This window comes from Melanerpes formicivorus, unplaced genomic scaffold, assembly GCF_026170545.1.
Source record: "Melanerpes formicivorus ecotype bairdi unplaced genomic scaffold, bMelFor1.0.p_v2 SCAF_12, whole genome shotgun sequence".
In the NCBI taxonomy this organism is placed as follows: Eukaryota; Metazoa; Chordata; class Aves; order Piciformes; family Picidae; genus Melanerpes; species Melanerpes formicivorus.
This window is the reverse complement of record NW_027142364.1, coordinates 37,321-64,875: the sequence shown is the minus strand read 5'-3', so window position 1 is coordinate 64,875 and position 27,555 is coordinate 37,321. Positions and strand designations below refer to the sequence as shown.

The window sequence follows — 27,555 nt, the reverse complement described above, 5'->3', positions numbered from 1 at the left end:
GCCGCTGCGGCCGCTAATGGCGGCGGCGGGGGCAGGAGGAGGGGCAGCGGCGGCGGCAGCGGCGGTGGGCAGGAGCTCGGCCCGGCTCGGCTCGGCTCGGCTCGCTCCTCGGCCTGCTCCTTCCTTGTCTCCCTCCCGAGCAGCCACCGGCATAGGGGCTGCGGGATCGTAACCCCGTCCTTGTCCGCAGCATCTTCCAGGAGGACAAAGCGCGCTCCGGTAGCGGCGGCGGCGGCGGCGGGAGGTGAGCGGCGCCGGGCGCGCCCGGCCGGATCCCCGGAGCAGCGCAGCGGCAGCAGCAACAACAGCAGCAGCAGCAGCCGCTCTCGCCAGGTCGGTGCCTGCCCCGCTCGGGTGTGTGTCCGCCCTTCCCCAGGCGGCCCGCCCGGGGCTCCCTGGGGCCGGATCCCTTCCTTCCTTCCTGCCATGTGCGTGGAGCCAGAGAGCCGCCGCCGCTTCTTACAGCCCTTATTAATTACTATTCCTTGAGCGTTGCCGGCCCCGTTCCCCTTTCCCTCTGAGGACCGAATGCTGGCAGCGTCTGGGATGTGGGGGGAACCAGCCCCGTGGGGCACCAGGACTCTGCAGGAGGCCAGGAGCAGCTGCTGCCTCCTGCAGCCACCTCCCCCCAGGGGATGCTGATGCTGCTGCCTCCTGCAGCCACCTCCCCCCAGGGGATGCTGCTGCTGCCCCTGCAGCCACCTCCCCCCAGGGGATGCTGCTGCTGCTGCCTCCTGCAGCCACCTCCCCCCAGGGGATGCTGCTGCTGCTGCCTCCTGCAGCCACCTCCCCCCAGGGGATGCTGCTGCTGCTGCCTCCTGCAGCCACCTCCCCCCAGGGGATGCTGCTGCTGCTGCCTCCTGCAGCCACCTCCCCCCAGGGGATGCTGCTGCTGCTGCCTCCTGCAGCCACCTCCCCCCAGGGGATGCTGCTGCTGCCCCTGCAGCCACCTCCCCCCAGGGGATGCTGCTGCTGCTGCCTCCTGCAGCCACCTCCCCCCAGGGGATGCTGCTGCTGCTGCCTCCTGCAGCCACCTCCCCCCAGGGGATGCTGCTGCTGCTGCCTCCTGCAGCCACCTCCCCCCAAGGGATGCTGCTGCTGCCCCTTCGGTCACCTCCCCCAAGGGGATGCTGCTGCTGCTGCCCAGGGCTCTAGGGCTCTGGTGTCTGTGGATTGCCCTGAAGAAAGGCAGCTCCTCTGGGCTGTTGGGTTTGTGTTTTGTTTTGTTTTGTTTTGAATACGTCTAAGCTGAGGTGGAAGTGTTCTCTGAGAGCTGGGCTTGGTTCCTAGGTAAAATCTGGTTGTGCTTTACCATCCTTTATCATCGTTTCCTGAGGGTCTTTTGCAGCCTGAATGTTTCTGTGATTCAGTGATCATGTTTTAACCCCTCTGAAGAGATTCTCCTCCCCCTCTGCTCTGCCCTGCCCTGGGGAGGCCACATCTGGAGTATTGTGTGCAGTTCAGGACTCCCCAGCTCCATCGGGACAGGGAACTACTGGAGAGAGTCCACTGGAGGATGATGAAGGGTTTGGAACTGATGAGGCAAGGTTGAGAGCCCTGGGGCTGTGTCACCTGGAGCAGAGCAGCCCCAGAGGGGATCTTATTAGTGTCTATAAATATCTGAAGGGTGGGTGTCAAGAAGAAGGGGCCAGGCTCTTTTCAGTGGTGCCTAGGGACAGGACAAGGGGCAATGGGCACAATCTGGAGGCCAGGAGGTTCCATCTGAACAGGAGGAGAAACTTGTTTGGTGAGAGAGAAGAGAGTCCAAAGGGGCAGGGTTTTGTTTTCCTCTCTCTCACACAAATGTTGCTTAAATAGAGAATGTCTGGGAGCCAAGGACCTTTGGGTCAGCAGCTTGAGAGGGGATCTGAGCGTTGCTCAGCAGGACCTAAAGGATGGGGGGCAAGAGGCTGGGGCCAGACTCTGCTCAGTGGTGCCCAGGGACAGCACAAGGGACACTGGGCACAAACTGGAACCCAGGAGGTTCCATGTGAGCAGGAGGAGAAAGTTGTTTGGTGTGAGGCTGCTGGAGGGCTGGAGCAGGCTGCCCAGAGAGGTTGTGGAGTCTCCTGGTGTGGAGAGCTTCCAACCCCCCCTGGGCACTGTGCTGCTGGGCAAGCTGCTGTGGGTGCCCTGCTGGAGCAGGGGCTTGGACTGGGTGATCTCCAGAGGGCCCTTCTAGCCTCTGCCATTCTATGATTCCATGAAGAGGTAGTGTGCACCATCAGGAGGGTGTAGAAGTGTGCTTCGAGAGCAGCTGGAGCTAAAATGAGGATGGTTGACGCAGAGAAGTGTTTGCAGCAGCCCTGAATTACTCCATAGCTTAGCTCTGCTTTTCCCCCAAGAGTAATTAAAGTGTGAACACTGCTCAGACCCAACAGCCTTTTTGGATTCCAAGCTGTTCTTAGCTGCTTGCAAATCTGCCAGCCACACATATCTGGCATCTTTAGGCCACGTTCTCCTCGTCTGACATGCAGCAGCACGCAGCAGCCTGGATGTTGAGAGCAGCTGGAAGGGCAGAGCCTCCCCATGGCGGGGGCGGGGTTGGAGTAGATGATCTCTGAGGTCCTTTCCAACCTGAGCCATTCTATCATAAGAGAACAACTCCTTCATGCTGGAGTCCAGCTGCAGCTGGGGTACTCAGATGTGGGTTTTGGGTACCACATTAAACTGAAGCTTCACTGGTGGCTTAAAATCCCACCTGCATCTGTTTCCTTTGAAGTCTGAAATCTCTTCCTGGCCTTGAGGTGGGCATTTTGTGGGGCTGAAGCTTAACGACCTGTGTAAGGGTTTCTGTCCAAAGTGGTCAGGAATGGTGGAAATTTCCTGCCTAGATCCTGGGCTTGATGATCTTTGAGGTCTTCTCCGACCTTGTTGATTCCATGATTCTAGGGGTGTGATTTGCTGCTTCTCCCTTTTCACTGGGTGGCTAAAACACACCCAACCCTCTCAGCCCTGAAATGCCAACCCTGGGAAGCTCACTGGAAACTCTACCCACAACTTACTCTGAAAGCTGGCTACCAAGTGTGCCAGCTTCCCCAGACTCAGGTGAATCCTCATGGTCTTCTTGCTGTTGATTTTCTTCTCCTTGAATTGGGTTAGGTGCAGTGCTGAGAGCTCTCTTGAGAAGCAGCCAGGCTCTGCAGGAAACTCCTTCCAGCTTTTAGCACCACAGAACCCTCGAGTCTCAGGAGGAGAAAGCAGTTTCCTGAGGAGGAGCAAAGTGAGTCTTAACTTCACAGTGAGTCACACTCTATCAAAACAAACTTGCTGGCAGCTCAATCAAGATTTCAGAGTGGTTTGATGCTTCATGAGGGTGTGAGCAGGGTTAGGGCCACCAGACAGATGAGGCTCTCCATGAGCCCCCTCTGCCTTCCCAAAAGGAAGAGAAAGGGAAAAGGGAGAGAGGCTGATAGGGTGGGAAAGAAACTAAGCCAGCTGGGATGGAAGGCATCTTCAGGAGCAAGCTGAGGCATCCCCAGGGTCCAGCCTCTTCTTCCCTCCTGGTGTATCCAGGAGGTCTCTGTCCCTTCTGCTTTCCATCCCAGTTCCTGTGCTCCTGAATCCAGTTCCAGAACCCAGCTCCTGAATCTGGTTCCCATCTGCTGCTGAGTGCAGTCTGGGACTTGCCCAGTGCCTGCCCCCAGCATCAGTGGTGCCAGTGGTGCTATCCTTGCCATCAAGGCTTGGGTTCCACGTGGGTTTGTGTCTCTGTCCCATGGCATAGTTCTTCTTTCCATCCCAGCTGGCTCAGCATTGATGAGATCCCCCTCAGGCTGCTTTCTCCCACACCAAGCAGCCCAAATTCTCTCCTCAACAGAGATGTTTCAGTCCCCTCAGCATCTCTGTAGCCCCTCTCCAGCAAGTCCCTGTCTCCCTTGAACTGGGGAGCCCCAAACTGGACCCACTAGTCCAGACCTGACCTCTCCAGGGCAGAGCAGAGCAGAGCAGAGGGGGAGGATGTTTGGGAAGAGCTGATGAGCGCCAGGGCCCACCAAGTATTTTTGCCTTGTTGGAAGCTTCCCTTCTGTAAGGCAGAAATCTGAGCAGGGATTGTGCTGGCAATGTCTAATTTCACAGGGACTCTTGCATTTGTTTCTTTTGGATTTGGCAGGTTGCTGCATGGGACTGGGAAGAGCTGTGAGCTGCAGCATCCCTCTGGATGCAGAGGGCTTCTCACGGAGGGATGTTCCAGCCTCGCTGAGGAGGATTTGTGGATTTGCACAGGGGGCAGAGATGGAGGCAGGAATCAACTTTGGAAAGTGAAACCTGCAGCAATGGTGGCTTCCCAGCTGGCTGCACAGCCTTTCCACAGCTCCCCAGTGGAGAAGAGGGGATTGTGCCTAAATGGAACCCCCTGGATGTGGCATCTCCTGGAGGAATGCGTGGAGACAGCCTGGGAGTACTGGAGTGTTGTCATGGGGCTGACCTCCATTGTCTGCTTTCTCTTTGCTGCTCTCCCGTAAGTTGAAAGCCTTAAGATGTGCTGGAAGGTGTCCAGAGCAGGGCCACGAGGAGGAGCAGAGGGCTGGAGCTGCTCTGCTATGAGGGCAGGATGAGGGAGTTGGGGTTGTGCAGTCTGGAGAGGAGAAAGCTCCCAGGAGACCTCATTGTGGCCTTCCAGGATCTGCAGGGGGCTCCAAGAAAGCTGGGGAGGGACTTCTGAGGGTGTCAAGGAGGGATAGGACTGGGGGGGGTGGAGCAAAAGTAGAAGTGGGGAGATTGAGATTGGATGTGAAAAAGTTGTTCCCCTTGAGGGTGGTGAGAGCCTGGCACAGGCTGCCCAGGGAGGTGGTGGAAGCCTCCTGCCTGGAGGTGTTTGCAGCCAGGCTGGAGGTGGCTGTGAGCAACCTGCTGTGGTGTGAGGTGTCCCTGCCCATGGCAGGGGGGTTGGAACTGGCTGAGCCTTGAGGTCCCTTCCAGCCCTGACTATTCTGTGATTCCAAGCAGCCCTCAGATTCAGTCAGTGAGCTTTTGCCTGGAGCCTTTCCCAAAAGCTGCCTTGTCTTGGGTTTTATTTATCTAGAAATGACTTCCTCTTGGATACATTTCCCTCTCTGCGTGATGCAGACACAGAGTGTGCCCAGGGAAGCAGCAGTGGTGGTCATGTTTGCACACAAAATATTTGGTGGTTGACAAATGAGCTTGATGGAGTGCTGTGTTGTACTGCCTTGACACTAATCTCTGCCACTTAGAGCAAATGAGAACAAATCACCTCTGCTCCTTTGTCTCCCCCACCCTGGGATGTGGAAGGACTGGAGATGAGGAAGAAATTCTTGCCAGGGAGGTTGTGGGGACACTGGGACAGGTGGCCCAGGGAGGCTGTGGATGCTCCAGCCCTTGGATCATCCTTGTGGCACTTAGCAGAGGCTACAGCTGCCCTTGGGTGCATGATCTGGGGCAAAATCATAGAATTGTTAGGGTTGGAAGGGACCTCAAGGATCATCCAGTTCCAAGCCCCTGCCATGGATGTGAGGAAGAAGTTGTTCCCCAGGAGGGTGGTGAGAGCCTGGCACAGGTTGCCCAGGGAGGTGGTGGAAGCCTCCTGCCTGGAGGTGTTTGCAGCCAGGCTGGCTGTGGCTGTGAGCAACCTGCTGTGGTGTGAGGTGTCCCTGGCCATGGCAGGGGGCATGGGACTGGCTGATCCTTGAGGTCCCTTCCAGCCCTGACTATTCTGTGATAATTGAGACCAAAAGCCACCACTGATGCCTACAGCTCAGAGCATCAAGGGAGCTGCTGGAAAGAAGCATTTGATGATATGGACACCAGAACATGCTGAAGGGTTTGAGCATCTCCTTAGGGGTTGGCACAGGCTGCCCAGGGAGGTGGTGGAGTCCCCATCCCTGGGAGGTGTTCAGGATCCTTGGGGTCCCTTCCAAGCCTGACAGGTCTCTGGGGTTGCTCAGGATCTGTCTGATGGAGTCCTGTTTGGGGTTGCTTCGGAGTCTCCCCTGGGAATTTAAGTAGCTGTTGTCCACCTCAGTAGCTGCCAGCTCAGGAGGTGTTACTGCTTCACTATATTTCTATGTTCAATCATCAAGGTTGGAGAAGACCTTCAAGATCATCAAGTCCAAGCATGACCCAAGCAACAGGAACCCAGTAAGGGTGCTTGGTCAGATTTCAGTGTTGTAGGGGCTGGAATCCACCAGCACATTAATCTGAATTGCTTTAAGGCTGTCCAGAAAATGCTCTTTGAGTGCTGGCCACACAAAAGGAGCCTTGCAAGCAGCAACCAGGTTGTGACTGAAGCCTTTTGTTCCCTCAGAGTAAGACCTGGGGAGCTGTAGGAGTCCCCACTCCTTCTAAAGGGAAGTGGAGTCCTGCCAGGAGAGGTCTCTTGTGCTCAGAGTTTTAATCTGCCTTGACTTTTGAGAAATGCACTTCTGAGCTTGGGAAACTCTTGGGGGTTGGGGTTGGGTTTTTTCCTACTTTTTCTTTTTTTTTCCTTTTTAATTTTATTTCTTTTTTTTTTTCCCCCTCTTTTTCTTCTTTTTTTTCCCCCTCTTTTCCTTCCTTTTTTCTTTCCTTTTCCTTCTTTTTTCCTCTTTCCCTTCTTTTTTGTCTCTTTTCCATCTTTTCTTTCCCTTCTTTGTTTTCCCTTTTCTTTCTTTTTTCCCTTTTCCTCCTTTTCCCCTTTCCTTCTTTGTTCCTTTTTCCCTTCTTTTTTCCCTTTTCCTTCTTCTTCCCTTTTCCTTCTTCTTCCCTTTTCCTTCTTCTTCCCTTTTCCTTCCTTTTCCCTTTTCCTTCTTTTTCCCCTTTTCCTTCTTTTCCCCCCTTTTCCTTTCTTCCCCCCTTTCCCTTCCTTTTTCCCTTTCCCTTCTTTTTTCCCTTTCCCTTCTTTTTCCCCTTTCCCTTCTTTTTCCCCTTTCCCTTCTTTTTTCCCTTTCCCTTCTTTTTCCCCTTTCCCTTCTTTTTTCCCCCTTTCCCTTCTTTTTTCCCTTTTCCTTCCATTTTTGCCCTTTCCCTTCTTTTTTCCCCTTTTCCCTTCTTTTTCCCCCTTTCCCTTCTTTTTCCCCCCTTTTCCTTCTTTTTCCCCCCTTTTCCTTCTTTTTCCCCCCTTTTCCTTCTTTTTCCCCCCCTTTCCTTCTTTTTCCCCCCTTTTCCTTCTTTTTCCCCCCTTTTCCTTCTTTTTCCCCCCTTTTCCTTCTTTTTCCCCCCCTTTCCTTCTTTTTCCCCCCTTTCCCTTCTTTTTTCCCCCTTTCCCTTCTTTTTTCCCCCTTTCCCTTCTTTTTCCCCCCTTTCCCTTCTTTTTTCCCCCTTTCCCTTCTTTTTTCCCTTTTCCTTCCATTTTTGCCCTTTCCCTTCTTTTTTCCCCTTTTCCCTTCTTTTTCCCCCTTTCCCTTCTTTTTCCCCCCTTTTCCTTCTTTTTCCCCCCCTTTCCTTCTTTTTCCCCCCTTTTCCTTCTTTTTCCCCCCCTTTTCCTTCTTTTTTCCCCCTTTCCCTTCTTTTTTCCCTTTCCCTTCTTTTTTCCCCCTTTCCCTTCTTTTTTCCCCCTTTCCCTTCTTTTTTCCCCCTTTCCCTTCTTTTTTCCCCCTTTCCCTTCTTTTTTCCCCCTTTCCCTTCTTTTTTCCCTTTTCCTTCCATTTTTGCCCTTTCCCTTCTTTTTTCCCCCCTTTCCCTTCTTTTCCCCCTTTCCCTTCCTTTTCCCCTTTCCCTTCTTTTCCCCCTTTCCCTTCTCTTTTCCCCTTTCCCTTCTTTTTCCCCCTTTTCCTTCTTTTATTCCCCTTTCCCATCTTTTTATCCCTTTCCCTTCCTCTTTCCCCTTTTCCTTCTTTTTATTTCCTTCTCTTTTGTCCCCTTTTTCCTTCTGCTGTTCCTCTTTTCCTTTCTTCCTTTCTTCCTCCTCTCTCCTGTTTTGTTCCTGATGCTGTGCTTCTGCTGCTGGACTTTCTCCCAGGCAGATCCTGGTCTCCTGGCGCACTGGCAGGGTGGACCAGGCGCTGTCCCTGGGCTTTCTGCTGTGCTGGGTGGCTGGAGACCTGACCAATTTTGTGGGCTGCTATTTAACCAATCAACTGCCAATTCAGGTAACTGAGCCATCTGCCTTTCTCTGGGATTTATCCTGTTCTAGCCACCTTTGAGGAGTTAATATTGCACAGGGAAGTATAGACTGGGAGGGGGGCAGGGGGGGTGGAATCTGCTAGCTATAAAATAAGCCAGAAGTTCCCCAAGATTTTACTCTGATACTGTTATAGAATCACAGAGCATTAGGGGCTGGAAGGGACCTCTAAAGATCATCTACTCCAATCCCCCTGCCAGAGCAGGGACACCCAGAACACATCCAGGGGGCGTTGGAAAGGCTCCAGAGCAGACTCCATAACCTCTCTGGAGCCTGCTCCAGGCTGTGCCACCCTCACAGGGACAAAGTTTTCCCTCCTCTGACACCTCCTTTGGTCCAGCTTGCCCTCAGTGCCCCTTGTGCTGTCCTTGAGCATCCCTGAGCAGAGCCTGGCTCCAGCCCTGCACATCTTTATCCCCAGCAATGAGGGCAGCTCTCAGGCTCCTCTGCTCCCAGCTCCAAGCCCCAGCTGCCTCAGCCTGGCCTCCCAGGAGATGTTCCACTGCCTGCAGCAGCTCTGTGCCTCTGGGATGGACTCTCACAAGCACTTCCCTGAGCTCCTTCTTGAGCTGAGGGGCCCAGAGCTGGACACAAGATTCCAGCTGTGGCCTCAGCAGGACAGAGCAGAGGGGCAGGAGAACCTCTCTGACCTACAGACCACAGCCCTTCTGATGCCCCCCCAGGATGCCCTTGGCCTTCTTGGCCACCAGGGCACATTGCTGGCTCCTGGCCATCCTGCTGGCCACCAGGACTCCTAGGAACTTTAATATGTTCATTTGTTAAGCAGAATACATTTCAGGTCTCCTGCTTCACATGTGGCAAGGTACTCCCTGCAGACCCAGAGGATGGAAATCCCAAAATACTGCACTTATTTGTGAATGTTGTTTGAAAAAATCATTGCAAAATAAAATGCAAGAGAGAGAAGAGAGTCCAAAGGGCCAGGGTTTTGTTTCTCTCTCTCACCCAAATGTTGCTTAAATAGAGAATGGCTGGGAGTCAAGGACCTTTGGGCCAGCAGCTTGAGAGGGGATCTGAGCAATGCTCAGCAAGAGCTAAAGGCTGGGGCGCAAGAGGCTGGGGCCAGGCTCTGCTCAGTGGTGCCCAGGGACAGGCCAAGGGGCACAAAGTGGCAGCCAGGAGGTTGCATGTGAGCAGGAGGAGAAAGTTGTTTGGTGTGAGGGTGCTGGAGGCCTGGAGCAGGCTGCCCAGAGAGGTTGTGGAGTCTCCTGGTGTGGAGAGCTTCCAACCCCCCCTGGGCACTGTGCTGCTGGGCAAGCTGCTGTGGGTGCCCTGGTGGAGCAGGGGCTTGGACTGGGTGATCTGAAGGGGGCTCCAAGAAAGCTGGGGAGGGACTTTTGAGGGTGTCAAGGAGGGATAGGATTGGGGGGGATGGAGCAAAACTAGAAGTGGGGAGAATGAGATTGGATGTGAGGAAGAAGTTGTTGCCCATGAGGGTGGTGAGAGCCTGGCACAGGTTGCCCAGGGAGGTGGTGGAAGCCTCCTGCCTGGAGGTGTTTGCAGCCAGGCTGGCTGTGGCTGTGAGCAACCTGCTGTGGTGTGAGGTGTCCCTGCCCATGGCAGGGGGGTTGGGACTGGCTGAGCCTTGAGCTCCCTTCCAAGCCTGACAGTTCTGTGATTCTATGATCTATCCAGGGAGGGATTTGTGCTGTGCAGCCTGGAGAAGGCTCAACTCTTGCTCCTGTGTCAGCAAGCCCTTGTTGGATGAGGTTTGTGCTTTGCTCACTTGCAGTGTCCTGCCTTGTTCTGGGCTGGTGCTTTGCTCTTTCTCACTCAGGTTATGATTAGGAAGCAAAATTTCCTTGCAGCGAAGGGATTCTGGGATTCTGGGGTTCTGTTCTCACCTCCTTTCATCCTGAGCAAGCAAACTCCCTTCTCTTTCAGATGGTCACTGCTGTTTTTTATGTCAACATGGACATCATCATGATTTCCCAGTTTGTCTACTACAAGCTGAAGAACCAGGAGATGAGGAGATGTAAGGTTTGCAGCTGTTGAGATGCTGGCCATGAAATGCAGCACTCTGCACTCGGCTGTTTTCTGTGCCATTTAAAGACAGTTTTTCAGAGGGTTCAAAAACAGAGAGCACCAATTCTGCCTGAAGCTCTTCAGCCTGGTGCTCCTAGCTTTCTTGTGAAAGCCCTGCCCCCTCCTCCTTCCCCCTTGCTCCTCCTCCTCCCTCCTTCCCCCTTGCTGCTCCTCCCTCCTTCTCCCTTGCTGCTCCTCCTCCTTCCTCCTTCCCCCTTGCTCCTCCTCCTCCTTCCTTCCCCCTTGCTGCTTCTCCTTCTCCCTCTTTCTCCCTTGCTGCTCCTCCCTCCTTCTCCCTTGCTGCTCCTCCCTCCTTCTCCCTTGCTGCTCCTCCTCCTCCCTCCTTCCCCCTTGCTCCTCCTCCTCCCTCCTTCTCCCTTGCTTCTCCTCCCTCCTTCCCCCTTTCTCCTCCTCCTCCTTCCTTCCCCCTTGCTGCTTCTCCTCCTCCCTCCTTCTCCCCTACTGCTCCTCCCTCCTTCTCCCTTGCCGCTCCTCCCTCCTTCTCCTTTGCTGCTCCTCCCTCCTCCCTTTCTCCTCCCTCCTTCCCCCTTTCTCCTCCTCCTCCTTCCTTCCCCCTTGCTGCTTCTCCTCCTCCCTCCTTCTCCCTTACTGCTCCTCCCTCCTTCTTCTTTGCTGCTCCTCCCTCCTTCTCCCTTGCTGCTCCTCCTCCTCTCTCTTCCCCCCCTTGCTCCTCCTCTCTCTTCCCCCCTTGCTCCTCCTCCTCCTTCCTTCCCCCTTGCTGCTTCTCCTCCTCCCTCCTTCTCCCTTGCTGCTCCTTCTCCTCCCTCCTTCTCCCTTTCTCCTCCCTCCTTCTCCCTTTCTCCTCCCTCCTTCTCCCTTGCTCCTCCCTCCTTCTCCCTTGCTCCTCCCTCCTTCTCCCTTGCTCCTCAGGTTGGAAGGGACCTTAAAGATCCTCCAGTTCCAACCCCCTGCCATGGGCAGGGACACCTCCCACCAGCCTCATCCAGCCTGGCTTTCAACACTGCCAGCCTTGAAGCCTCCACAGCTTCTCAGGGCAACCTGTTCCAGTGCCTCAGCACCCTCCAGGGGAAGAATCTCTTCTTAATGCCCAATGTCAATGCAGCTTCCTCCAGTAGGAAGCCACCCCCCCCTTGCCCTGTCACTCAGCATCTGTAATTTGTCCTGATGGAGTGTCTGTAAGCATTTCCCCTGTAATGCTATCAGCTTATATTGACATCAAAATAGGTCTGTGGAATGTGGTTCCACAGTTTAACTTCCTCCATGGTTTCACTATCTCCTTACAGCCATCTAAACCCTTGAGGTCCCTTCCAACCTGGCATTCTAGGATTCATTTCTTGTGTGGTTCAAGTTAGTTTCCTCCATCTTGATTAGAGCAGGGCTCTCTTTGCTCAGAGCTTAAAGCATCTTGACATCTTCCTGTGTTTTGTTTCAGTAGGCCAGAGTCTAAGAAAAACAGATTTAAGGGGAATTAGATTAACTGGAGCTGTGTTTCACAAAGTCCTGGCAGTGGTTGCAGACTTCAGCCTGGCAATGGACTACTGAAATGGAAGACAGAGAGCTCTGTTCATGTTGCATCAAATAAAAAACATTAACTCATCCATCTAAGGCAGGGGAGGAGAAAAAAAGAGCAGAGTATCAAAAGAATCCATGGTCCAGCAGAGGTAACACAAAGCTGAAGCAAACCAGATGCCTGCCCAGCAGCCTCAGTAGGGGTGAAGCAGATTCATCCAATCTGGAGCTGATAACAGAGCTGGAGATAGGGCAGTGCTGAAGAGATTCCCTTCCCTGCTGCCTGCTCCTGGGAGCAAAACCAGCCTGGGGGACGTGGTCACTGCCAGGGCTTGCTCCAGCTGCCTGGGTGGGGAAGGAGGAGAGGGAGGAGTGCTGGCTGTGGCTGGAAAGAAATCACAGAGGCATAGGGTGGTCTGGGTTGGGAAAGCCCTTTCCATGTGCAGCCATTCTCTGACTGCTCTTCTGGAGGACATTTGGCTCAGGGAAGGTCAAGGAAGGACTCATAAAGGTCTTTTCCACCCAAAAGAATTCCAGGGCTTAAAACCACCGAATCATTTTGGTTGGAAAAGACCTTTGAGGTCATCAGGTCCAGCCTCCTCTAACCCTACCAAGGGTGGTGCCAAACCATAGCCCTCAGCACCACATCTCTGCAGCTTTTAAACACCTCCAAGCACTGGCATCCAACCACCTCCCTGGGCAGCCTGTCCCGGTGTTTGAGAACCCTCTCAGTGGAGAAGTTCCTTCTGATATCCAACCTAAACCTCCCCTGGTGCACCTGGAGGCTGTTCCCTCTTGTCCTGCTCCTGCACTGCTACCCTCACTTGTTGCACCCCTTCAAGTGAGCTGGGGATGGCCACAGAGCCCAGGAGAGGCAGGCTCACATCACTGCCAAGGGAGAGAGAGATGAAATGAGACCTTTGCATCTACACTGCACACTAAGAGCCACCTCAAATCAGCAGCAGATGTTGGCTTTTCAGCTGGTTTGTTTGTATCTCATCCTAGGCAGCAAAAGCCTGAAGAGCCTCTGTGTGACCTGGGTCGTGGTGTGTGGAGCACTCTGTGCAGTTTTACTCTCCCAGTTGCTAGTGAGGAGCCAAGGGCAGAGCACAGTGAGCAAAAGGAGTAATGTAAGTCCTTCCCTGTGCTACTCCTGCACTGAATCCCACTCAGAAGTGGCTGCAATAGTCCTCTGAGCTTTAAAAGGCAGTTGGGGGGATGGCTTGGAAGGTGTTGGGGGCATGGCTTGGAAGGTGTTGGGGGGATGGCTTGGAATATGTTGGGGGGATGGCTTGGAAGGTGTTGAGGGAATGACTTGGAATGTGTTGGGGGTGTGGCTTGGAAGGCACTGGGGGGAATGGCTTGGAAGGCATTAGGGAGATGGCTTGGAAGGTGTTGGGTGGATGGCTTGGAAGGCAGTGGGGAGAGATGGTTTGGAAGGTGTTGGGGGGAAAAGCTTGGAAGGCTTTAGGGGGATGGCTTGGAAGGTAGTGGGGGGGATGGTTTGGAAGGCATTAGGGGGATGGCTTGGAAGGTAGTGGGGGGGATGGCTTGGAAGGCAGTTGGGGGAAGATGGCTTGGAAGGCATTAGGGAAAATGGCTTGGAAGGCAGTTGGGGGGAATGGCTTGGAAGGTGTTGGGGGGGATGGCTTGGAAGGCAGTGGGGGGATGGCTTGGAAGGTGTTGGGGGGAAAGGCTTGGAAGGCATTAGGGGGATGGCTTGGAAGGTGTTGGGGGGGGTGGCTTGGAAGGCAGTGGGGGGATGGCTTGGAAGGTGTTGGGGGGGGTGGCTTGGAAGGCAGTGGGGGGATGGCTTGGAAGGCAGTGGGGGGATGGCTTGGAAGGCATTAGGGAGATGGTTTGGAAGGCAGTTGGGGGATGGCTTGGACGGTGTTGGAGAGATGGCTTGGAAGGCAGTAGGGAGATGGCTTGGAAGGCAGTTGGTGGATGGCTTGGAAGGCATTAGGGAGATGGTTTGGAAGGCAGTGGGGAGATGGTTTGGAAGGCAGTTGGTGGATGGCTTGGAAGGCAGTAGGGAGATGGTTTGGAAGGCAGTGGGGAGATGGTTTGGAAGGCAGTTGGTGGATGGCTTGGAAGGCATTAGGGAGATGGTTTGGAAGGCAGTTGGAGAGATGGCTTGGACGGTGTTGGAGAGATGGCTTGGAAGGCAGTAGGGAGATGGCTTGGAAGGCAGTGGGGAGATGGTTTGGAAGGCAGTTGGTGGATGGCTTGGAAGGCATTAGGGAGATGGTTTGGAAGGCAGTTGGAGAGATGGCTTGGAAGGTGTTGGAGAGATGGCTTGGAAGGCAGTAGGGAGATGGCTTGGAAGGCATTAGGGAGATGGCTTGGAAGGCACTGGGGGGAGATGGTTTGTAAGGCAGTGGGAGGATGTTTTTAACACACAATGTGGCACTCTGGGGATGTTCTAACTGTGGACCATCCACCCCAAAATAACAGCATACAAAAGGGGCTAAAAGCGCTCCTGTCAGTGAATTGCTGTGCTCCGGGGCTCCTTGTGTCCCCGTGGGTCCTCGGGGCCGTGCTGCCGTGTGAGGCAAGGCGCTTGTGCTGGCGTGAAACGTCTCCCGCCGAGCCGGGAGAGCAGGCAATCAAAGTGGAGGACGACAATCGAGCCTGCTGCTGCTGCTGCTGCTGCTGCTGCCGCCGCGGGTTCGGCGGGCAGGTTCACAAGCTCTTCCAGCAAGCTGATGGCCTCCACGCTAATGCCACTCGAACAATCGTGAGGCAGGCAGCATCACCCAGCAGGGGAGCAGCTTGATTGTTTCACCACACAGCCAGGGTGAGGAAACTTGAAGCAGGCAAGAGAAGAAAACACTCTGTTGTTGTTGTTGTTGTTCCTGCTCTTGCTGCTCTTCGCCGGCCGGGCTGATTGGGGTTTGTTCAGTGGCCCTGGCTTGCGGTCCTCAGGTTTGGTTTGAGTTATTGTGGGCAGGCTGGGGTTTGTTGAGGGTGGGTGGGTGTGTTTTTTTTGGAGCAGGAGGCCAGGATTGAGAGCAGTGTGGGGTGCTGGAGCCCGGCACCGCTTTTGATCTCAGCCCCGGCTATGACGCAGCAGAGCGCATTGTGTGCGAGGGGAGGATGAAACCCTCTGCTCAGCCTTCTCTCTGCTCATTTGAAGAGCAGCAGTGGACTGCCTTGAAAAGGAGTTCTGCCCAGAAAAAGAATCAGCCACTGGACTCTCAGCTGAATCCTCTGAAATGCTTGCAGATATATTTCTTGCCCAAATCCATCTACCTCTGCCTTTTTTTGGTGTGTCTCTCCTCTTCCCTTCTCAGAGCTCTCTTGATATGATTGAGATGTCAGGCTTCATTTGTGGCTACATCTCCTGTGTCTTCTACCTGGGAAGTCGATTTCCTCAGCTCTATAAAAATGTGAGTAGCTTTTTGGCTGAGTGTCCTTGTGGGCTTCACCAAATTGAATCACAGCATACCCTCTCCCTCACAGGCTCACGGGATGGCAGGGGTTGGAAGGGACCCGAAGAGATCATCCAGTCCAACCCCCCCTGCCAGAGCAGGAGCAGAGAATCCAACTCAGGTCACACAGGAACACAGACAGACAGGGCTGGAAAAGCTCCAGAGAAGGAGACTCCACAACCTCTCTGGGCAGCCTGCTCCAGTGCTCTGTGAGCCTCACAGTGAAGAAGTTCCTCTTCATGTTGAGGTGGAACCTCCTGTGCTGCAGCTTACATCCAATGCTCCTTGTCCTATGCTAGGGTGCAGCTGAGCAGAGCCTGTCCCCTCCTTCCTGACCCCCAGCCCTCAGATATTGATAGACATTGTTTAAATCCCCTCTCAGTCTTCTTTTCTCCAGACTAAACAGCCCCAGGTCCCTCAGCCTCTCCTCACCAGGCAGTGCTCCAATCCCCTAATCATCCTCATGGCCCTATGCTGGACCCTCTCCAGCAGATCCCTGTCCCTCTTGAGCTGGGAGCCCAGAACTGAGCACAGTACTCAAGCTGAGGTCTCAGCAGGGCAGAGTAGAGGGGGAGGAGAACCTCCCTGGCTCTGCTGGACACACTCTTCTTAATGCACCCCAGGACCCCATTGGCCTTCTTGGCCCCCAGGGCACATTGCTGTCCCATGCAGAACTTGTTGTCCACCAGCACTCCCAGGACCCTCTCCCCAGGGCTGCTCTCCAGCAGATCCCCTCCCAGCCTGTACTATAGATTATTTTTTAACACATTTTAACCTTTTGTTGTGTGTGTGAAAACTTCTCTTTTCAGTTCCAAAGAAGATCCACAGCAGGCACCTCTTACCTGCTCTTTGCCCTAGCCATGATGGGGAACTGTACCTATGGACTGAGCCTTGTCCTGAAGATGCCAGCTACCAAATCCTTCCAAGCCCTCTACTTCCTCCACCACCTTCCCTGGCTCATTGGGAGCTTTGGGGTTCTGTTTCTGGATGTTTTTGTATCCTTTTCCTGGTGGAGATTCTCAGGGTGGGTTTGGGAGTGAATAGATCAGAAATCAAATCCATCAGGCTTTTGCATAGGTTGGAAATGACCTCAGAAATCATCAAGGCCCATGGCTGCATTTGGAGATCAGGAAATGAAGTGCTTGAGGCAAAAGCCTGGTGCCAGCAACGTGGTGCTGCTGGGCTTTGCTGCTCCCTATGGATTTGTAGTCACACCTCTTGCCTCTCCACTTAGCAGAGTAGAAGGAGGACAGTTTCTGCCTTTTTGGTGGGGTTTTTTCCCCCCCTCAAGTAAGAAAGGGAAGGTTGTGTCTGCAGCCAGCTCAGTCCTTAGCTCTATGAGCTTGTGATCAAATGCAGAGTGACTTCAGGCCCAGGCTGAAGCATCTTGTGCTAATCCTTTCCATATTAAAAGGAAGTCCTTTACCAGGTTTACCTGGACCCCTTCCAGAAGCTCTGATTCCCAGGCACCCCTAGGCCCTGTCTGTCTGATTAAAGTGATTTGCTAAGGCACTGCAATTAGAGCAGGGATGTGCTGGCCCATCCTGGCCTTTGGCTGGACTCTTCAATTACTCTGCCTTTCAGAGGAGCCTCCTGGGGAGCTGTGGGTTTGCAGCCCCACGTTCTGCACAGTGGGATCACAGCACTCCAGTGCTGCACTCAGAGCAGGCTGTGGCTCCTGGCCTCTTTGGGTGAAAGTGGTAGGTTTGTAGCTTTTTCTCTTTCATGAGACCCTTGCAGTTTTCTCTGGCTTAAGCAGGCTGGAGGGCTTCAGAGCTGGGGTGAGTGCTCCATCAGCAAAGCAGTGATTCCTCCTTCCCCTTCCAGCCCCCCACCAAGCTGGAAAGAGAAACCAAACAGCATTTATGTACCCCAAACCCTCCCTGAGAATCTGATCTTGAGGACCCTTTCAGGACATTACCTCCATCCCTGCAGCTGCCCTTTCTTATGGTGTGCTCTGAAAAAGGAACTTCTCATACTGGCCACAAGCAGCCCTGCCCTGGGACTGCAGAGCCAGGGTGCACATGACTTTCATTTCTGGGTTCCTGGCTTGATTGGAGCCTGAATCCAATCTTGCTCACAGTCCTCCAGTTCAAATTCTATTGAGAACAGATGCTTCCAAATCAGGTTGAGGAGCTTGCAGGAATCTAGGCAGGAATCTACTGTGAGCTGAAAATGCATGGAGCAGTTGTAATCAAGAGGAGACAAAAGCAGACCTCCTGCTTTGAGAAGCCCTAAAGGTAAAGGAAGTCAGGGCTTGGAGAGAGAGAGCAAGCTTCAGTACTGTCTCTTGCCAAGCAGCAGCAGAAGACACAGCAAGCAAACTGGTATGTCCTAGCAGAGCAGAATATGAAGAGCAGGATCACCTGGGCTGTGGAAATCAGAGGAGTTAACCCCAAAGTGATCATTCCCAAGAGGGAGATGTTTCACAGTGCATCATTTGTGTCCCAGCCTCTGCTCTGAGGAGCAGCTGCACCAATTGCCTCGTTCTAGCAGACCTGGTACTTGATAGTGCCAGCAGGTGCAAAGTAAACTCTCATTTCTCCAGCTCCAAGCCAGGACTGAGAGTTCACCTAACTGTGTCCTCTTCAGGCTTCTTTTGCCTTCATCTGGCAGGGCTGGTTTTGACGAGGTTTAGGCACAATTGGGCTCCTGATCATGGCTGGAAGAGCAGTTCCAGCATTACTCAGCACAGGATCACACTGGGGTCGTCTTGGCTTGCTTGGAGAAGATAACTTGGTCATCCTGTGTGCTTGGTGTCTGCAGCTGAAGTCACTTGGCTGCCCAGGAAGCCAGTTGTATGGTGCAATACTACACCAGGTTGCCCAGAAAGGTGGTGAAGGCTTCATCCCTCCAGACATTCAGGGTCAAACTTAATGTGGCCCTGTGCAGCCTGCTCTAGTTGGAGGGGTCCCTGCTGACTGCAGGGGGGGTTGGACAAGATGAGCTTTGAGGGTTCCTTCCAACCTGGTGCATCCTGTGATCCAGCAGGAGGTGTCCAGTTGTCTGGAAAGTGTGAGTTGTCCTTCTCCTTGTCAGAGGAGTTTCATAGCAGTGCTCGTTGGAGGTACAAACTGGGCAGGGTTTTCTTCTCCAGCTGCTGCTTCTCGGTGGGAAGTGGTTGGAGTTTCTCAGGGAGCCACACAGCTTAGGGTTTAATGGGGCCTGAGATGGCACCCTGGTAGCCAGAGGTGTTCAGTCCAGGTTTGTCTGCTGGGGTGGACCTTAGTAGTGCACAGCTACTTAATGTCTCACTCAGAATCACAGAATGGTTTGGGTGGGAAGGGACCCTCCAGGGTCAGCCAGTCCAACCCTCCTGCAGCCTGCAGGGACATCTGCAGCTAGAACAGGCTGCTCACAGCCCCAGACAACCTGACCTGCAATGGTTCAAGCCATGGGGCAGCTCCTACCTCTCTGAGCAACCTGGGCCAGGCTCTCACCAGCCTGTGTCAAACATTTCTCCCTTCTCTCCATGCTGAGTCTCCCTCTCTCAGTTCAAACCATCCCCCCTTGGCCTGTCCCAACAGACCCTGCTCACAAGTGTGTCCCCAGCTTTCTGCTCAGCCCTTGAAGCACTGCAAGGCCACCAGAAGGTCTCCCTGGAGCCTTCTCTTCCCCAGGCTGCACAACCCCAACCCTCCCAGCCTGGCCCCACAGCAGAGGTGCTCCATCCCCTCCCAGCACTGCTGTGGTCCTTGCAGCCACGGATGCAAAACTGCCTGCTTGAAAATCAGTTGCTGAGCAGCTCTGCCCTCAGCCTCCAGGCAGCAGCCACCATCCCAAAGTTTCTGAGTGCTGAAGAACTTGCCTGTCAGCCTTCTTCTTTCACCCTGTTCCCACCAGAAGCAAGCAGCTGGTTCTGTGCTGAGCTCAGACAAAGCCTTTCACCAACCTTTGTGTCCCTATTGTCAAGAGCAGCAGTGCTGGAATCCTCCACCCCTCCTCCTGCTCATTAAGTGGAGCCGGCTTGTTCCCAGCAAGCCTCAGCCAGAGCCAGGCTGTTGTGCACAGGCTCTTCTCTTCCACCTGTTGTGACTTGCAGGGCAGACTCTGGCAGTCCATTATCTTCCCCTACAAAACACCAGGCTCTGATGTTTTAATTGCAGCCTGCAACCACTGCAAACCTGACCTGAGAGGCAAGCCAGGGCCTGTGCCAGCCCAGCAGCCAACTTCTCTGCACACCTAGAACAACTCCCTGCCCTCCCTCTCTTCTTCCCCTCTAAAGACTCCCTTCTCTCCCTGTAGACCCCCCCCCCCCCCCCGCCAGCTCTGAATCCCCCTCTCCTCTTCCTCAGGACCCTCTCCCCCCTCCTCTCCCTCTGAACCCTCCCCTCCTCCTCTCTGGACCTCCCCCCCAACTCCTCTCCCAAACCTCTTTCACTTTTGTCATTAAGCTGTTCAGTGAAACACTTTGGATCCACTGCCTCAGTGCCTGGCATGAGCTTCACCCTCAGCCATCACTTTGGTTGTCTCCTCTTTAGCCTTACACTCCACTTGTCTCCACTTCCACCTTAAGTTGCACACACACACAACCCCCCCAGAAATTCAGCCTTGAGAAGCAAATTAGTTTATGTGGGAAAAGGGCAGGAGGGGATCCTGCCCCTTGCCTCTGCTCTGCTGAGACCTCCCCTCCAACCCTGCCTCCAGCTCTGCTGTCCCCAGCAGGAGAAGGACACAGAGCTGCTGGGGAGCGTCCAGAGGAGGCCACAGAGATGCTCCCAGGGCTGGAGCAGCTCTGCTGTGAGCACAGGCTGAGGGAGCTGGGGCTGTGCAGCCTGCAGAGGAGAAGGCTCCAGGGGCACCTCAGAGCTGCCTGCCAGGACCTGAAGGGATCCTGCAGGAAGGCTGCAGAGAGACTTTTGCTGAGGGGGTCTGAGACAGGCCCAGGGGAAATGGTTTAGAGCTGAGGCAGAGCAGGGTTAGAGTGGAGCTGAGGAAGAAGTTGTTCAGCAGGAGGGAGCTGAGGCTCTGTCACAGGCTGCCCAGGGAGGCTGTGGCTGCCTCCTGCCTGGGGGTGTTCAGGGCCAGGTTGGATGAGACCTTGAGCAGCTGAGTCTAGCTGGGAGGTGTCTCTTGCAAGCAGAAAGATGAGGGAATAAAAGATATCTCCCAGTGTCTTTGAGCCCTGAAACCAAGAGGACCTCAAGTCCTGAGTGAGATATTTTTTGCTCCCTGCCTGTTGCCTTTTATAGCACACTGCAACTAAAATGTGATCAAAGATTTGTGCTGGGAAGTGCTGGAAGCAAGCATGAAGTCAGGGCTGGGAAAGGCTCTGTGCTAATGGAAGGAATTCCACAGCTGGGCTGAAGTCCATGGATAATGCTTCCAGGCCAGCACAGGGATTAGCCACAGCAAGGTCTAAGCTTTCCTCTGCAGGCTGCGGCGTGCAGAGCCTGTGCCAGGCCTGACTCAGTTCATGGCTTGGGGCTGCTGGGGTTGGAAGCAGCTGCTGCAGAGCCTCCCTCTCTGGTGCCAGTTGATGACTTCCTTACCCACAGGGACAGGTGACTCTGCAGTTCATCCTCTACCATCAGCACAAGGAGGAGGCACAGCCCGCTCTGCTGGCACTGGAGGTGGAGCCCTTGCTGGTGACCGAGGAGGCTGCTTAGAGGCAGGCTGGGTGCCTCCTCTTGGCTCCATTGGATTTCCCTCTTGGATTTCCCTCTTGGATGACTTCAGCAAAGAGTTAAACTTCCATTTTTAATTTCTTTCTTTTATTTTAGGAGACCAACTGACTCCTTACTCATTGATGTTGTCACTAATTGATCTTAATGCAAAGGAGAGGCCAATCACACTGCATTTCATCCTTGCTGTGCCTGGAGTTGGGGGGTCCTGGGGAGGAGCAGCTGAGGGAGCTGGGGGTGTCCAGCCTGGAGGAAGAGGAGACTGAGGGAGACCTCATTGCTCTCTGCAGCTCCCTGAGAGGGGGCTGCAGCCAGGTGGGGGTTGGGCTATGCTCCCTGGTCTCAGGTGACAGAATGAGAAGAAATGGCCTCAGGTTGAGCCAGGGGAGGGTTAAGTTGGAGACTGGGAACAGTTTCTTTGCTGCCAGAGTGGTCAGGGACTGGCAGAGGCTGCCCAGGGAGGTGGTGGAGTCCCCAGCCCTGGAGGGGTTCCAGAAACCTGTGGCCATGGCACCTGGGGAGATGGTTTAGTGTCCATGGTGGGGTTGGGTCGAAGGTTGGACTGGATGAGCTTGGAGGCAGACACCATTTGGTTTCCTGGTGTGTGTTTGCCTTCATCCTCTCTGGTTTTGAGCTGTTTCTCTGCAATGTGAGGCCAGGCTGAGAGAGTTGGGGTTGTTCATCCTGGAGAAGAGAAGGCTCCAGGAAGACCTTAGAGCATCCTTCCAGGATTTGAAGGGGGCTACAGGAGAGCTGGAGAGCGACTTTTGACCAAGGCATGGAGGGACAGCTTGAGGGATGGTAGCTTCAAACTGGATTGAGATGAGACATGAGGAGGAAATTCTTCCCCATGAGGGTGGTGAGACATTGGCACAGGTTGCCCAGAGAAGTTTTTGAGGCTCCAAGCCTGCAGGTGTCCAAAGCCAGGCTGGGTAAGGCTGAGAGCAGCCTGGGCTGGTGAGAGGTGTCCCTGCCCATAACAGAGGCTCTGGAACTGAATGATTTGTAAGATCCCTTCCAACCCACACCAGTCAGGGATTCTCTGCATATGGAAGTCACAGTGACTGAGCTGTTTGCCATCAGGGGGTGGTTATGGGATGGCTGTTTGGTTACAGATGGGCCTATACAGCTTCTGCACAGTGTGACTGCTTCCAAACCAAGGGATCAGCTTCTCCTTGTGCCCCAACCCCAGCCTGGAGTCCCAAACTGCTCACTCCACTTGCTCTGTGTGGTAAGAGTTGACCTTTCTGTGGGTTGTTGGTTTTATTTTTTCTCAGTCCTACTCAATTTTGTTGGCAGCAGAAGAAAACAACAACAACAACAAAAACCCCAAACCCCCAAACATCCTGTAATGAAATCACTCAGGATCCATTATTGATGCAGAAGCAGAAGCCTGCTGTAAGCTGGCAGCAGCCTCATTGCAGAGGATTCTTTTTAAGCATTTAGACATCAATATTTGTGTGTTCCAGGGATTAGAGCTGCTCCATGTCATCATCTCCCCTAGAAAAGGCTTCTGGTCCAACATCCATTTTTTTTGCAAGCTTCTGGTCTAGCCAAGTGAAGAAAAGAAAAAGAAGGGAGGGGGAAGGAGGGGGGAAAGTTCTGGAGCCTGCACCTTGCAGTTGTGGATTTTCTTGGCAATCCTCTGTTGGGGGGGAAACCTGTAATAAAATGTTCAAGAGAAGCAGAGCCAGCAGGGCCAGGGAGGTGATTCTCCCCTCTGCTCCACTCTGCTCAGACCCCTCCTGGAGCTCTGGGTCCAGTTCTGGAGCCTCTGTGCCAGGAAGGATCTGGAGGTGCTGGAAGGTGTCCAGAGAAGGGCCATGAAGAGGATGAGCAGAGGGCTGGAGCTGCTCTGCTGTGAGGACAGACTGAGAGAGTTGGGGTTGTGCAGGCTGGAGAGGAGAAGGCTCCCAGGAGACCTCATTGTGGCCTTCCAGGATCTGCAGGGGGCTCCAAGAAAGCTGGGGAGGGACTTTTGAGGGTGTCAGGGAGGGATAGGACTGGGAGGATGGGGCAAAACTAGAAGTGGGGAGATTGAGATTGGCTGTGAGGAAGAAGTTGTTGTCCATGAGGGTGGTGAGAGCCTGGCACAGGTTGCCCAGGGAGGTGGTGGAAGCCTCCTGCCTGGAGGTGTTGAAGGCCAGGTTGGGCTGGATGGTCTTGGAGGGCTTTTCCAACTCAGTGATTTTATGAATTGTCAAGGGATGAGTGACTGTGAAGCAGTGGATAAGTGCTAGTGACACAAGGTGCTATAGATGGATAAATCCATGCCAGTGTCCAGGTGTGGGCTCCCCAGTTCGAGAGAGACAGAGACCTGCTGGAGAGAGTCCAGGGGAGGCTGCAGAGCTGCTGAGGGGCCTGGAGCAGCTCTGTGGGGAGCAAAGGCTGAGAGCCCTGGGGCTGAGAGCCTGCAGAAGAGCAGCCCCAGAGGGGAGCTAAAGGCTGGGGGGCAAGAGGCTGGGGCCAGGCTCTGCTCAGTGGTGCCCAGGGACAGGCCAAGGGACACGAAGTGGCACCCAGGAGGCTCCATGTGAGCAGGAGGAGAAAGTTGTTTGGTGTGAGGGTGCTGGAGGGCTGGAACCTTGAGTTTCTGCTTCACAATGCAGGTGGAATTTGTCCTTCCAGGCTGATGTCCTCTTTGCCTGCTCCTTGCGCTCCTATTTTGGGATGCTTTCCTGGGCCTATTTTGGGGTTGCTGCTGTGTGTTAGAAGAGCCAGGCACAGGCTGCAGCAAGAGCCTGTGCTTGAATCTGAGCTCCTGAGCACCTCCTTGCTCATCTCAGGCAGGGGACTCCAGCTTCTCTGACAGCTTTGGGGGGTTGGGGTGGGGGGAGGCCAAAGTGTCTTAATCTCCTCTCTTTCTGCTGCTAATTCTTCCCTCCTGCTGCTTGTAATCCACGATTAGCAGCATTGTCTGCTCATTTTGTTGTCATAACTATCATGGCAATCTCATTAAGGAAAGGAAACATCTGAAAGGGCTGCAGGCCTTTATTTTGGAGCAAATTAATCAACTCATTGAGGCCATGGAGGAGTTCATCATCTGCAGAAGGTTCTTCCAGCCCTGGCCATGACGTGGGGAGGAGCTTTGAGCTCTTGTTTCACTGGGGGTGGGGAAACATTCATCTGTCCTCAGTTCACCACTTGTGGCTGTCTCTTGGAGTTGGAAGTTAGTGGGTTGGGTTTTTTCTTGTTCAATCCATGCATATTGTCACTGACAAACCAAACCCCAAATGTGTTCTGAGTTTGAAGGAAAGGAAAGTTGGTTCCTTCTGGCTGGAAGCTTCCACTGTGGGCTGCTCCAACCTCCTCTTCCCTCTGCTCCTCAGCAGCTAGCAGCTCGTGGAAGCCACCAAAGGTCCTCCCCCAAGGTTTTCAGCACACACCACCATTGGGTGGGAGAGGAGGGGAAGTGTTCAGAGCTGTGCCCAAAGCCCCATGAGTGGTTTGGATGTGGTGCTTGGGGCTATGGTTTAGGGGTGAACCTTGCAGAGTAGGGTTCTGGGTTGGACTTGGTGCTCCTGAGGGTCTCTGCCAACCTGAATGTTTCTGTGGTTCTATGAGAAATGGCCTCCTGCTGTTGGAGCCTCTCCAGCTGACCTCACCCACCCCTGCTTCCACCCCAATAATGTTCTCAGGACTGGGCTTGCCACAGTCTGCAAGCCCCTACCCCAGTGGGGCCCTGGAGCTGGGTGTTGTGGTCCCTTCTGTAGCCTCAGAGAATCACAGAATCCTTCTGGTTGGAAGAGACCTTGAGGGTCATTGAGTCCAAGCCTTAGCCCAGCGCTGCCAGCTCACCACTGAGCCATGGCCCTCAGCACCACATCTCCACAGCTTCTGGAGATTCCACCACTGCCCTGGGCAGCCTGGGCCAGCCCTTGACAACCCTTCTGGGGCAGAAATTGTTCCTCATGGCCAACCTGAACCTCCCCTGGGGCAACTTGAGGCCATTTCCTCTTATTCTATCATTTGTTCCTTGGGAGCAGAGCCCAAGCCCCCCCTGGCTGCAGCCTCCTCTCAGGGAGCTGCAGAGAGCAATGAGGTCTCCCTCAGCCTCCTCTCCTCCAGGCTGAACACCCCCAGCTCCCTCAGCTGCTCCTCCCCAGCCCTGTTCTCCAGACCCTTCCCCAGCTCTGTTGCCCTTCTCTGTCCCTGCTCCAGCCCTCAGTGTCCTGTGTGAAGTGAGGGCTCTTCCTCCATGGCAATGTCGGTGGAATGCCTCTTCCTCTGTTGCTCCTTGGTGCTCTGCTTCCCTTTTACAAGGCATCCATTGCCCTCATCCTTCCTCTGTGCATCAGCCCCGGGGCCCTGAGTCCTCAAATGGGCAGTGGCAGAGCCTCCAGGATGTGCCAGGCCTGCCCAGGGCAGCGACCCCTGCTCTGCAGGGCAAAGCCACAAGCCCCTAGTCCCAACCCAGGCAGAGTCATTCCCACCAGATGGAGCAGTTGCTGTTCCATTGCTGCTGAGCTGTGAAGCCCCAAACCTCCTGAAGACCTGAGAGCTTCCATCCCCCAACCCTGCCCCTGCAGACCATCCCCACCAAGCCTCCTGGCTGACCTCAGAGTGTAAATCCAGAACAAATCAGCCTCTCATCTGCTCCTTTGCTTTGCTTTTTGGCAGCTCTTCATCCTCTGAGTGTGCCCAAGCCTCTGTGCAGGACTTCTCTACCTTTGCCACACAGGCTGGGCATGATGAACTGCAAAGTGGGGGGTTTTCACCTCTTTTGGCCTAAATGCCAAAGGAAGGCTCAGGCTGAGCTCCAGATCAGAGTCACAGAATGGTAGGGGTTGGAAGAGACCTCTGGAGATCATCCAGTCCAACCTCCCTGCCAAGGCAGGGTCACCTTGAGAAGGTCACACAGGAGCACCTCCAGGTGGATTTTGAGTGTCAGCAGAGATGGAGACTCCACCACCTCTCTGGGCAGCCTGCTCCAGGGCTCCAGCAGCCTTAAGTTAAAGAAGGCACTTGAGGACATGGCTTAGTGGCCATGGTGGTGTTGGGTTGATGCTTGGACTCAATGATCTTAGAGAGGTGTTCCAGGGGAGACCTTAGAGCAGCTTTTCAGCACCTGAAGGGGCTCCAGGAGAGCTGAGGAGGGACTTTGGACAGGGCTGGGAGTGCCAGGATGAGGAACAATGGCTTTGAGCTGGGAGAGGAGAGACTGAGACTGGAGATGAGGAAGACATTGTTGAGAGTGAGGATTGGGAGACTCTGGCACAGGCTGCCCAGGGAGGCTGTGGCTGCCTCCTGCCTGGAGGTGTTCAGGGCCAGGCTGGCTGAGGCCCTGAGCAGCCTGTGCTGGTGGGAGGTGTCCCTGCCCATGGCAGGGCATTGGAGCTGGATGAGCTTTGAGATTCCTTCCAAGCCAAGCCCTTCTATGATTCTCCACCACATCAGTTGAGGCTCACTTTAGGTATGAGATGATCTGAAAGGATTCAGAAGGGGGATCTGCCCTGCACCAAGATCTCCAGGTCTCTGATGCCAACCCCAGTTGCTGTGGACAAGCAGCATTCAGTTTGGCACAGGTTATCATACCCCTTCCAGATGGCTCCAACTTCCCCCTGCCAGCAGCTCTCAGCTCCATCTCCCTCCCCATGGCAGACAAATCATTTGAGCTCTGCCCTGGCCCCTGATGGAGCCAACAACAAATCAAACCCAAGCCCCCTGACTCCCACTGCTGTGTGAAGGTGCCCCAAGCACAGAGCTGGGCACAGGTTTCATTTGAAGCCTTCTTGATGCAGTATTTTCCCTTCAGAACCACAGGCATGCGATGGGGAGGCAGGGAGTGGTGAGCTGCCTGCTGATGTGATTTGGGGTGGCACACTGAGGAGAGGCTCTGGAGCATTTAATCTTTATGTAAAAGAGCTGTCAGAAAGCCAATAAATGTTGAGGGTGATGAGAACCTCAGACAGAAGGATTTTGGTTGTGGTGGTTGCTGTTGATGTCTTCTGACAAGGGCATCCTTAAGGCAGAGGAACAGCTCAAGCTGCTGGGCTTCAGATTGGCTCTGATGGCTCAGACAGCAAAGGGAGCCTTGGACAAGGAGGGAGGGAGGGAGGGAAGGATGGATGGGTGGAGGGAGGGAGAAAGGGGTGGATGGATGGAAAGTGTAAAGGGAAGGAGAGAGGAAGGGAGGGATGGATGGAAAGTGTAGAGGGAAGGAGAGAGGAAGGGAGGGATGGATGGAAGAAGGGAGGGAGGGAGGGAGGCATGGAGGGCTGGAGGAAGTGGGATGGTGGGAGGGAGAATGGATAAGGGGGGATGGAGAGAGGGAGGGAGGGGATGACCTCTGCAACTTCTCAGTGGCAGGATGGCTCTGTCCTGCCTTTGCTGTGGTGTTGCTGTTGGGTTTTTCACTTGGGGCTAGGCTCAGACTTCATACACCTGCTCCCTGCCCCTCTCCATGGTCAGTATGGGCAGCATGGGCTGGGAGGGAAGCATGAGCAGTGTGAAGAGCATGGGCAATGTGAGCAGCATGGGCTGGCAGTGTGGGCAGTGTGAAAAGCATGGGCAGTGTGGGCAGCATGGGCAGTGTGGGCAGCATGGGCAGTGTGGGCAGCATGGGCAGTGTGGGCAGCATGAGCAGTCTGCACAGCACAGCACAGCACAAGCACCGCTGGCAGCGGTGGCCATCACGGGCAGCGTGGCCACCGGAGGTATGTTCTTCCCCTGCAGCTTCCAGCAGCTCCTGGACAGCACCCATAGCACCTCCCAGCACAGCACCAGCTGGGCAAGGTTTGACTCCTGCAAGTGAGTTTGGGTAGGAGGAGGTTTGGGGGCTCCCAGAGCAGGAGCTCCTCATCGACTGACCAGAGTCAGTGCTAGTTCTTGGGGGGGGGGGGGGGAGGAGGGGGGTTCTGAGGTGTCCCAAGAAGAGCAGGCAGCGCAGGGCAAGCCCACCTCT

The 27,555-nt window shown here is 54.4% G+C and overlaps 1 protein-coding gene across 1 annotated transcript; it reads left to right on the top strand.

Moving 5' to 3' along the window:
• Nucleotides 1-76: 76 nt before the first annotated feature.
• LOC137444319 (lysosomal amino acid transporter 1 homolog) lies at nt 77-26,577 on the top strand. Its single transcript, XM_068144851.1, is given in 10 exon segments — nt 77-333; nt 3,103-3,223; nt 4,115-4,224; nt 4,227-4,462; nt 7,898-8,027; nt 9,962-10,052; nt 12,599-12,723; nt 14,890-14,985; nt 15,837-16,022; nt 20,532-26,577. Coding segments are annotated over 8 exon segments (1,071 nt in total). The 5' UTR covers nt 77-333; nt 3,103-3,223; nt 4,115-4,122; the 3' UTR covers nt 20,637-26,577.
• The last annotated feature ends 978 nt before the right edge of the window (nt 26,578-27,555 follow it).